At 36.7% G+C, this 12753-nt stretch overlaps 1 protein-coding gene across 20 annotated transcripts in view; it reads right to left on the reverse strand.

Moving 5' to 3' along the window:
* TSC22D1 (TSC22 domain family member 1) overlaps positions 1-12753 on the reverse strand; it is a 95365-nt gene that overhangs the window by 62872 nt on the left and 19740 nt on the right. Inside the window, exon 2 of one of the 20 annotated variants that reach the window (XM_049815774.1) lies at positions 148-1337. The exons of the other annotated variants lie outside the window; for them this stretch is intronic. Coding sequence (XP_049671731.1) covers positions 1316-1337 — 22 coding nt within the window. The 3' untranslated portion in view covers positions 148-1315. Of the gene's footprint in view, positions 1-147; positions 1338-12753 lie in introns of those variants that run through there. 20 annotated transcript variants of the gene reach the window in all.

Consider the following 12753-nt stretch of genomic DNA (forward strand, 5'->3'; position numbering starts at 1 on the left):
CCATACCAAAATAGAAACTTACCCCACTGACTGATCTGGGTTGGAGAGTGTTTAACCATACATTGAATCTCACAGGACCCTCTTTCCTTCCAGTCAAGACTCCATTGACAAAAATAAACACAATCCAGGGCAGGGGGGGGGGGGGGAAAAGCTTCCCACACACTCAGGCAGACACACAAGACACTACAAAACCTCTTAAAAAAAAAAAAAAACCACTGTTTGAATCATTACTGAACACTTCTGTATGATTAGTATCTACAATATGCACAGTTTATTTTGAAGCAAGTTTGACAACAACATACATCAGCGATATTCTTGACATGACTCTTTTAGCATGAAATTAGTTGCCTGATTTCCGATTTCTGTGCCAAAATGTAAAGGCCAGTGTTTCCTCAAAACAGCTGTTATATTTAATAAAATGCTTCTGCCTTTAAGTTCCTAAGATAAGCTCTCCTATAAAAGACCAGCAAGGCTCTTTTCCTTCCATCACATTTTCTTTTTAAGGCAAGATTCTAAAATTAGTTTGCAGCAGTACCAAGAGAGATCTGCATTAAAGTTCATGTTTTAGCTGTATATTATATGCAAACTATTGTATTTTCTACTTAATGGCTTTCTAGCTACCAAAAAAAGTAAAAAAATATCACAAGCATTCCATGCTGCCATTACGTCTACATGCAAAAAAGTTCATATTAGAAAACTCTCAAGACACTCTTAAGTCAAACTCCACCTTCTACTTTACTGAAACATACAAAAAGGAAAGTATAGTGCATGTGACAAAGCTTCACATAGCCAATGTAAAGAAAACCGCAACGCAGATGCCTAACAAAGTAGAAGTCCTTCACTGTTGGCATGTGTTCAAAATCCATTCTCTAGAGTTAAGCATTACATTATATAAAACTCAACTGAGAATGAGGGTGTTTTTAAGTGTAGTTACTCTTCCAAATACTTACTTCCCCAAATTTTAAATGATGCTTAATTCACAGTTTAATATCTGCATAACTAAAATCCCCATAACAATTTTGCAAACTAGACCAGAATTTAACATTGCGTAACTGCTTTTTTTCCTCCTTTTTTTGCTGGACAAGCATTATATCGAGTATTACTTCATGTATATAATTTTACATGTGAACATCAAGTAATTTCCTGTTCTTTCATTTCCTAACTATTTTTATTGTAGACTTCAGTCCAGCAGAACAATTCCTCAAACAGAACTGCCAACTTCATACTTCAAGATGCGACTTACTGTAACAGTCTGCTATTCCTAGTCCAAGCAATCTTTTAACGTCCTTTTTTCAAGTCATCAGGGAATTGTCATTTACCAGTCAAGTTCTTTCATTCTGTTTTATAAAATAAAGCATGCATATATATTTAAGCAGCCTACATGACAGAAGGATCATATATGGTACCCAATAAAATGCATTCTAGTGGTATCTGCATAGGCAACTGCACAACTTTATTGGAGAGAAGCTATAGGAAGGACTCGGGTGAGCACTAAATGGCAGACTGGAATACAGCATTAAAACTTTTTTTTCCACATGAATTGAATGCAGGCTTCAGAAATACAGCATATTCAAGCTTATGCTAATCAAGAGTTTGCTTTTCCAGCAATATATCTTGATATTATGACTCAATATTTTCATTCATTCATTAAATTTTTTCCTCCTTGTATGTAGACGGAAAAAAGGGGTGTTTCCATACTACTGCAGTTCTTTACAAAAACATGCAATGAAACATATATTCTGCATTCAACGGAACTATATGGAAGATGCTCCCCATCTCTAAGGCAGGGGCAGAGAGCACTGTGGGGGGAGGACGACACGGGGAAGGGATACTCCACAACTCCAGTGGAATCACTTGAACACCTGTTAGCAGATGTTCACTGGCAGATTGTTTGCAAAGAGCCAATAATTTAACCATGATAACCACGGCCTTAAGGAAATTAACTGGACTGTACAGATTTTGAGCTCCACAGTATCTAGAGCTCTAACTCTAGTAAAATAATGCTTAGTATAGACTAAAAAAAGTATGCAAACATATGATGAGTCTTTAACTGCAACTTAATAAACAGTGGTAGAAGACATTATTGAGAGAGTATAAGTACTTCAAAAGGAAAGTAAAGAGACAAAACATAAATCTTAACATTGTTCAAAATGTAAATCCTAACATTCTTCTCACTACAGACAACCACTTCGCATCTTTTCCTGCAGCACAACACATATTCCTTCCTTCTTCTTTATCACTTAAATCAGAGCAAATGGATATTCTGAGCAGTGTCCTAAACATTAATGTAAAAAAATTTTGTCTATTTAGCAGCTTGCTATTACAGAAGTCGGTATCATCTGACTACCTGTTTTCCATCCATCAAGGCAAATTTAAACTACGACTACATGTTCATTTGGAGCATGAAAATATAGTGTAAACAAAGTTAATCTGAGGTAAAAACGTAACACTACGGACAAGAACATCAGTAATCCATCTCTACACGGCCTACTCAAGTACACAACTCAATGGGAGGCTCCCAAGTTAACTATGAGGAAGCCAAATTCTCCCAAGCTTAACAATCCACTTCAGAATTGCAGCTAACATTAAACACAAAAAACTACAAGTTAAAGGAAAGGCGGGCTCATAGCTATCATAACAATAAACTCATCTCCTTGTTTTATTAGAATTACTCATTTTGTTTAGCAAATGACCAAGAGTTACTAGAAATTTCTTTAGTTTACATACACAGTTTAAAACTTGCAAATTTCTAGTTATTACACTTAAATGGCTTGCAGTGATAAAACCACTCAGACTCCACAAGATCAGTGGCCATTACGCATAGTTCTATCTCAATTTTGATTGGGTCTTCAAAACAAAAACAAAAGAACGTGACAAACCAAGTATTTCTGCTGCGTGTTCCCTACAAAACAACCTCTGAAGCCACTGTTCAATTTAAATCCAGTTTGAGACCTCAGAATAGGGGTGTCATGAAAGCAATGGAGTAGATGAGCACGACCCTATTTCTGCCTCCACAAGCACAAGGCAAGGGATGGCAAGAGGCATCCCCAACATTACTCGTTCTGATGGACAACAACCAGCTACCCAGGTAGCACATCCCAAGCTGAGAGAGCAGCAGACCAGCCTGGTTTTTTTTCAGGCAGCCAGCAAGCCAAAAGACATAAAGCAAAAGGGAAACTACAGTGGGGAAGACAGAGGAAAGAGGTAGAAGAACTTAAATTATTGGGGCAAAGGGAAGAGCAGCATGGCAATAGCAAAAGGATAACTGCAGTGCCACGGTCAAGGAGACTTCTGATAGAAACCACTAGAAGCCCTACACACAGCCCCCCTATTTTTTTTTTTTTTTAGCTCCAGTACTCATGGAACTTTTTGTTTGCTTCTCAAACAAAAATACCCAGGGAGGGGAAGAAAACAGACTTGAAAGTCAATTCTTCTAAGGTTGGTTCCGACATCCTACACTCCCCCTGTAGCAGAACCACTGACTGGAATGAACTCCACTGACTGGAACGCTCTTGCAGCATTAACTTTCTTCATTTATGAAGCCACTGGCAGGACTGGAGCCAATGTTATGGGTATAATACTTCGGCTTCAACATTAGCCTGACTATTGCATCAGCCACACTATTTTTAAGCACAATTCAGCTTTTCTTTCACAATCTGATGCAAGCCTATATGGTTTTTGCTTTGTTTTTAAACACTGTTCAAATGCAGTTTGTTCAACACTACCTTATTTGCCAAATATATAAGAGCCATTCTAATATCATACAACATCTATCAGTGAGAACATTTATTAAAAGCAGTGATTGCTATGCTTGACAAGAGAGCTGCTAATATTAAAATGTAGCCTTCTAAATAATATGCAAAGCTGGCAAAACATTTTTTGTTACAAGTTTCATTTTACTATTTTAGGCTGTATGAAGGACAGTATCAAAATGTTTGGCATCACTGTGCAAAAAAGTTAAAAGGCATCACAGGTATTAAACCCTGAAACCAAAGCTTTTCTAACAGAGGCTCACACTAAAACAAATAAAAAGCACAACAATTTACAGTGGAAATTTCGAAAAATCAGATTACCACGGTTTAAACGATCAAAGTAGGGGAATTCTCAGAAAGACAACTTTCAGTCTTCAAAACTTAGAACCAATACACATTCTTATTTGTGCTGTATTTCAAACAGCTTGATCAGTTAATATACAGCTTGACATTTTAATGCAGTTTTAACTTGTAATTTGTACGTGCATTTTTTTTGGATGATCAATGCACACATTAGCAATTACCAGAGCTGGCAATCATGCATTTAGAAAAAATTAGGTTCTGTCAAGAATATTTTGCAATAGATACAATTGTTCTTCCCCACTTTTTTTTAATTGCCTGTATTGGGGAAGAAGAACATTAAGTTGCCAGTTTTTAAGCACCCAACATTTTAAAAAACCCTTCACTTTTAACCAACCAAAGCACGGACGAATGTTTTGAAAGTGTTCTCCAACTGCAAATGGTTTTGAGTGCCCAGTTTCAAGTATCCTTGGCTCAGCTTCAGGAGCATTATTCCTTTGAGACCATCAATACAAGTGCATTTTAGAAAATTATGAAGTAAGACTAGTCTGTGCTAGAATAAATACCATCCAAGAGACAGCATGAAATAAAGAATCAACTAAAACCAAAGGAGCTTTATTAGAACATGAAGCTGCAATAAAATGGAATGCAACAGATGAGTCAAAAGTACAAGAGAACTACTCTAGAAAAAAATGTTTCTTCCAATCCTCTGGGGTCAGGGAGGAACAAATGCCCTTCACTATATATTACCTTATTTTTGGTTTATCTAACCCAAACCAAAGTTCAAAATATTTCCATAGCAGCAAAACCACATTTATGAAAAGCAGTGCATACTCTCTTAGAAAGAATTCAACATAAAAAAAGCTTAGCTAAAAGGTTACTTGAAAACAAGAGTTTGGGAGTTCTCAACCTAAGACTGCAGCAGAAATGCAATAGAACTCTTTATGCAGTTTTGCTGAGCTTTCCCCAGTTCCCACGCTGTGTATGTAAAAAAGCACCTTCCTACACTTTTCAGACAGTTTACAACCTCAGAAAAAAATTTAGAGTCTGATTTGTCAGGTAATTTAACTCAATTAGGAGGCGACAATCACTGGTTTGTTTCTCATGCTGGCTTTATCCTTAGACTTGCTTCCATTTTCAGCAAGGTACATTCAGGATGACATTTGAAATATTGGCAGTTTCTCAGCCATAATACTAATATATCTTTAAAATGTATCATAGGAAACCAGGCTTATCATGTGTGAAACTCCCGTTGTCATGGTGATAGAATCAGACCCCAAAATACAGGACCTGGCAAGGGGAAGACAGACTTGAAGATATCTTTTCTCTCCTGTTTCATTTAATACTTAACATCCTAGCTTTTTGAAAAAGTTTCACTGAAGTTCATTAAAAGGTAATCATCAGGCTCAAGACAGGGTGTTTGAAGAACAACATGCAGTTGCCAATTCCTCCACCTTTGTTTTGCCCTGAGTTGTCTACCAAAGCCATTTAGCAATTCAACAAACAGGAGAAAAAAAAAAACCAAACAGTTTGAATAAATCTGAACAAGGATTCCAAAGCATATCCCATTTTCTTGGCTCCAATACACCCACTCTGGTCTGCTCACTGGCCAAAGCAAAACCACAAAAAACCTAACAAGTTCTGAATTACTAGTATAACTAAAGTCTGAGCATGTTATTTTCACTCCATTATGCACTTACACCACATTCTCTACTAGTTCAGAAGACACAAAATGAGGACAGGAAAGCGATGAACAGAAACTTTCCAATGCTAGAATATCTGGAAACAATAGGTCTAAAGTACCTCATTAGGTCTAGTGATCCCTTGAGACTTACTGAGATGCATACCACAAGTCCAACTGATACGCCTCTCCACTTCTGTGACGGTCTACCTAGTGGCTGCTTCCTCTAGAAGGAGTTTCAGAGCCTGCACAGGTTGACAGCCGTCCAGAAGCTTGTAGGCTGCTGCCCAAAGCAACGGAGTAACAGCATACCACGAAAAGTGGAAGAGTTGGCAAACAAGTTGGACAACAGCATGTCAGCAGGTTCTCCTGCGATACTCTGTCAAACCTTTGGTCTTTACTTCAAGCTTCTGTTCTCCTCTACAAGCACCAGTGAAAAGGAATTCAGAACATAAGAACAAAACTAGGACTTTTTCTTTCCTTAGGTCTCCCCAAAAATATGCATAACAAAAAAAAAAAATCCCTCAATCCCAAAGGATTGAACTCAAGGCAGCTTTGCTGATCGCATTGTCGATTCCAAGACTGAAGGAGCCAGAAAGAGGGACATGGTATGTCTTTCAAGCCACAAAGGGCAAAACAGGCAAGCATTAGTTAGATATCGCAGAAGGAACAGTAAGTTTCCTTATGGTCCTTCTAGAAATTTTACTTTACAGAGCACCAGATGTTCACTCTCTCAAACCACAGTGTAGTGGAAAATTAAATTCATTAAAAATAAGTATTCACCATAGTACCACTTAAGATACAAAACTGTACACAAATTCTATAGCTTGCTAAGACTTACTACTTTTGTAAGTCAACCTGGCAATCACATAATGCATCAGAATAAACTAAATACAGACAACAAACAGTGCCAGAACTGTGAGCTTAACAGAGATAAAATACAACAGTGAATTCACCACACTTCCTTTCTCTTCCCCTTCCCAAACATTCCGTCTGAAGCCTTCAAAGAAAGCAAATGAACAGATCAGGGAGGAAGGCAAAGATACAGACAGCCAACACAGTTAAAGGGACCTTAGGAAGGAAGGAAGCTGTTTGAAACAAGCCAGCCATTGGAATTTAGAGTAGTATCTACATCAAGTTTCTTGAAAAATGTTTCTAGGGGAAAAAAAAAATTATATAAATCAAATGCAGGTGTGTCAGGAATAAGTTAAAAGTGTTCTAGAGAAATAAGAATTAACTGCAAGCTTAAGAGGACTAATATATGTCAGGCTTGCAGTCTACACATTAACCTAAGATAGTTAAGGTTCTCAGTTTCACTTCTGTGATACAGGAAGAACATTACCTCTGTTTTAGTGAAGCACCACCTTCAGTTCCTGTTTTACCATCATAGGTCTCAATTTTTATGTTAATTTCTTCTAAAAAAAAAATAGCATCACCAAACAAGCTGTCATGTTTCATCGCTGCATAAGTAATATAACTTAAAAGAATAATTTAGAGAAGTGTATTGAATTTCTCACAAGAGCACTGACTAGCTGAGTGTTGGAAGGGATCTCTGGAGACCACCTAGTCCAACCCCACTGCTCAAAGCAGGGTCAGCCAGCAGAAAGGAGTAACAAGCTACAAAAGGAATAGTAAGCTGTGAGATGTTCCAGTGTACCAAGTTCTGAGACTCAGAAGCAAGCAGGACTAGCAACTAACAGAGTACCTTCCCCTCTTCCTGCCCATTTTTTAAAAGGTGCGTAGCAATAGTACTTGTACTTCATTATGGATAACAGAAGCTGCATTTAAGAGACCTGTATGCTAATTTTTGGAAAAGCAGGCTTTTTCTTTACAGGAGCTAATACATATTCAGTGAAGCACAATTTGCCACAAGGCCATTAAGTAACTATATTTAACATATTCTGACACCTCATTATCAAATCGGTAAACTTTCTTGTTTACACGTGTCACAATTTGATATTTCCCAATTTAGGGCAAGCCTTTCTCTATTTGTCAAGAACCTCTTCCAGGCAATATACCAGACCTGCACTGACGGGAACAGTCTATTATTGATTCGTAACTAAAAATCTATATACAGCAAAACTAGGGCATCACATAAAAAGCTTGCACTTAAAATTTTAGTTTCAAGAGTGTAAAATGTTTAGTAATGGTAAATTCTTCTCCAACTGATACAGACCTGAATCTGTGCAATAACTATATTTTTTTAATTTATACCTACTTGTTTTTAAACTGAAAAGCCAAGAGACAGCTACAGAAAATATGTGAATTTTCTTTTATCTATCTGTATGACTTAACCCAGGAAACACCAAAAGACGTGAAAAAAAGAATGTGTGAAAAGAAACAGAAGCTTCAAAGAGCCAGTTCCAAAAAGAGCAGAGATAGCAAGTAATATTCAGGGACGCTATTTTTTTAGTGACTTCAAGAGATTTTCATCAGGATGCTTTGGGACACATTGCTTTTGAGGAGAATACATGCCAAGACTACTAAATAAACCAAAAGAGCAAGAAAGCAAATAATGTAACCTCTCTTGAAGCATGAATATTGGCATGAGTTTTTTTGGTTGGATGGGTTGGTTTGGTTTTAAGTGTTGAGTTGTATTAACTCAAATTCATAAGCAGAATTAAGGAGACTAAATTGCTCCTCCCTGGTTGTCAAGTAAACGCTTACAGTCATTTGGGACCCTTTAAAGACAGTGATTTATTTAAACTGGGCCAAAGACTTTGAAATTATCACAGGCATTTCATATTATATTTCTATATTACATATTATGAGGTAAGGTTTTAAACATCAATGATTTAGATATTTTTAAAGCTATGATGTCTGTTCTAGTTTTTACAAACTAAGTCACATTAATAATAAAGAAAACACTATACTGCAAATAGAGTTGAAGAGATGTAACACGATTCATGAATAAACCCATTGGCTTCAATAAAACCTCTTCAAGTACGTATAAGTTTTCAGCTAAAGCTACATTATTAAAAACCTTAAGGATATAAAAAGTTTCAGAAACCAGTCAAACAAAAGTCAAAGTTATGAAAAATCAAAATCCTCAAAAGGAAGGTATCCAGATTACCATTTTGGGAGTTCACTGGTGCAACAGATAGATGAGAGGTTCAAAGAACTAATATAATCAATTCTCTGTCAAACCATGGCAGTTCACATTTCCCCTTCTTCCTAACATTCCCTTGGAGAGCCATTCAGACAAAAAAAAAAAGAAACATAAATAAGCAGTTGCAGTAAAAAATCTGAATGAATTTTTAGATGGCTATGAGTAAAATTCCAACAGAAAATTCTTCCCTGGCTACGTCATTCTTCTTTTTTCTCCAGGGAAAAATGGGTTCCAAATATCTAGAAGTAATAAGCATTTTGTCAAAGGCTTTGAAATTAATCCTGCCTAGATACAGCACAGAAATAACTATCATATCATAAATGCTAAATACCTTAAGAATCCTTTTCCTAGATCTATGCAGCATTGCATGATCAAGTATCAATTAAAAAGTTAAGGAAAAGATTTGCTTGTCCATCTCCCTTCACAGCTAGGACTTCCATGCATTAAACCTCAGGTGTTGGGATTTTTTTAATTATTAAGTAGGCTTTCTATTACACAGCTAATTATTTGAACTGATTATATTAACCTTTAGAGGACAAAAACTATTAGTACAAACAAGAGAATTTAACAGCTTGTTTTGATGCTGGAATGTGATGTAAGGTTCTTTTGTGCAGCAACTGAAAAGCTTAAATAACATGGGGGATCAGATCATCCAAACCAAAATAGAAAAACAGTGTTACACAAGTATCTGAATCAGGTTCCACAGTCCTTAGAACAGTTCCTATTTTCCATATGAATTTCAAATAACGCAAAAATTGCATTTCAGTCTCATTCCAAAGAATAATATACTTATTAGTAAATACAATCACTGAAATGCTATTTCTTCTCCATCTGGCATCTCCTAAAGCTTCTGGATTTTGGCAGTTTACATTTTAAAGTAAGTCACATACTAACAAGAGTAACAAGGTTTCAGTAGAGATCTACATAACACGCAAGTGTTTCTATTCCCTTTTGCATTTTAAGGGCACTGGCATCAGGAGTTACTGATTTCAAAGCAATTTACACAGTACGAGTTACACACTGAGCCATTCTGGCTTCCTTATTTTTCCTCTGAGCTTTGTCTTCATCCTCACTCTACTTACATGACCCCCCCAGAAAGGACTTTAGCACCATTTTGGTACAGAGTTTAACAAAAGTATTTAAGTCACATCAATTAACCAAACCAAAGAATCTAAATACTCGGCAATACTAGAAACTCAGCAATCCCTTTCATCATTTTCTTCCATTAGTCTCAAACCCTTCATTACAGAAGCATGATTGTTTCCAAAACTTGAACAGCAGTGACAAACTTACTCTTCTTTTCAATTACTCGGAACCAAGTAGTGCATCAGGAGCACCTTACCTTAAGTCCTCATCCAGGAGAAATAACATTCCATCCATCCTCACAGCCCACTAACCAATACTGCATACTTCAAACACTTCTGCTGAAATCATAACTGATTGCATAACAGAAGTTTTTGCAAAAGACACCTATTAAAATTACTGGCACTAAGTTACTCAGCTAATTAGATTTAGAAACTTAACCAACCCAGCAGCCAGCGTTCTACAGAATTACTTGGCTAGTTTAGAGCAGTTTAGCCCCTTATACTTTTGAACTGTTCATCACAAGCATATCCTCTTGTATGCAGGAAGCAGCACATAGAGATAGAATTCTTACATGCACATCTTAAAAAAAATGATTCCACAGTACCATAAATGTGGAAGATAAAAAGACAAGAGTAACACTTGTAAGATCAGCAGAAAAGCCCTAGTCAATGACAGTGTGGAAAATGTTTCTGAAAAAGGACCTAGCCAGTCTAATTAGATATACCCAAGCATACTGAGTAAGTACAGCAGCTTAAAATAAAGGGCTAAAACGCCACGTACTATTACAGAGTAGTATCTGGAGGAAGAGGATATATTTACAGTCAACACACTTGGCTTTATCTTCTTACCCGCCCCTCCCCACCCACCAGTGTTTATAAACATTCCCTACCAGAAGATCTCTTTCATAAGAACATACTCCTTTTAGTCTTAATTATCAGCACCCCTTTCTTGTCCTGCATTTTGGCTACTTAACCACCTTCATGAGCATGGTTTTCCCCTGCAGTCAAGCTTCTACTCCTGATCTTCAAAGGCCCAGCTGTCCTGCACTGCTCAGCAATATACAAATTACTGTCTTTTTCATGCTACAGGTCAAGTCCAAAAAACACAGATCATTAAAGTCACCAATTTCTTCAGACCCCTTTCTCCTAAGACACTTTACAGAGATATCAACAAAGGTATATTAGAGAGGTGCATTACGTCAGGTACATTTTCTTAAAAGTAAAGCTACACATAGGTAGGTTATACATGTGGTTGCATCACCCTCCAGTTTATCTTCCAAGAAAGTTAGATGCTCATATTTGTTCCTCTTTCAGTAGACATGAGCAAGATGTGGCACATGTTAGGCACCAACATAATAAGACATTATGACTGTTATTTCTTTATGGGTATTTTATTCCACTTCTAACAACTCTGTACCTGTTTCCTAGGAAGTTTAAGATATTCAAAACTAACTGAACAATTAATTCACCACCTTACTGTTCCCATAACCACAGCATTTTACAGTATCTCTAGACAATAATATGATGCAAACTTCAAACACAGACTATCCAGCATGAGGAAGAAATAAATTTCCTGAATAGTAGTCAAAGCATAAATAGAACACTTGACTAATCCTATTTTAGTTTGTGTTATACAGCACTTTCTAATCTCATATTCAAGATGACTCATTAAGGCCATGGAAAGATAGTCTCCATGAACTTACTACTGAAAACAGGTTATAGACAAAAAAACAGATTAAGTATGGAAACTCATGCCAAGACACTAACACTAAGCAAAACCACATTTACTAACTGGTCTTATAAATAATGTACAAGTCATTGCATGACATATAACTAATGTATATGTCATACAACAACTTGGGAGTATATTACCTTGGGTTTTGATTCTTGTATTTTAAGCCAAACATAGTAATTCCCTCCAATACTGCCTGATGTTGCAGCCAACAGGGAACATTTGAGATAGTTTGTATTTGATATCTAGAAAACGTTAAGGTAATTTATTTGCTTTAGTAACTGCGATTAATTTTAAAAAAAAGAAAAAAGCTTTGCCAAACTTTTTCTATTTAAAACAAGACCAACAGGCTTCCTTAATTTCTAAATTTATTACTCATTTTACTGCTAACCAGCAACATAACTGCATTATTTGTGTATAATCCACATCACACCCCTCTTTAAAACCTAATCAAACATCCTCTCCAACCACCAGGTACAACCCCTGAAAAGTCTGCAGACTCCTCCAGCTTCTGAAGTAGGGTTCCTGGAACAGGTGCTGTACCTTAAATACAATACTAATATTTAGCAGATAGCCACATGATAAGGAGAGAAACAGGCAGATACAGTACCTGGAGCTTGTCTTAACCCAGGTTTTGACTTAAGTCCTTCCCACAATGGTACTCTTTTGGGGGTCATAATCAGGTCTTGTACAAGCACAAACTCATTAAGCAAAACATACAGTTCCACACACTGGACAAGATATACACATTCTACTCTGTGTAAGTATTCTGCTGTTGGATGGATTAAAACAGAAATGCAACACAATTAAAGAAAGCTATTTTCAATATATTACAAACTAGAAGTTCTACATGAAGTCAGAAAAAACCTAAGTAGATTACTTGTCTCCTTTAGGGTTCAGTGAACTCTGACGTGCTTGCTGATCTGCAGAGCACCTGATACGCCAGCAACTCCAGAAATCTGCAAGTACTGAAAAACGTGCTCCGGGATTTATTAGTAGCATAAAGTCAAATTCCTCCTCAATTTCACTTACTTAAAGCATTTGAAAAACCAGCACTGTGGTGAGGGAGTGTTTTGAAAAAGTTATGCCAGATT

The sequence above is a fragment of the Accipiter gentilis genome, chromosome 13, assembly GCF_929443795.1.
Source record: "Accipiter gentilis chromosome 13, bAccGen1.1, whole genome shotgun sequence".
Lineage (NCBI taxonomy): Eukaryota > Metazoa > Chordata > Aves > Accipitriformes > Accipitridae > Astur > Astur gentilis.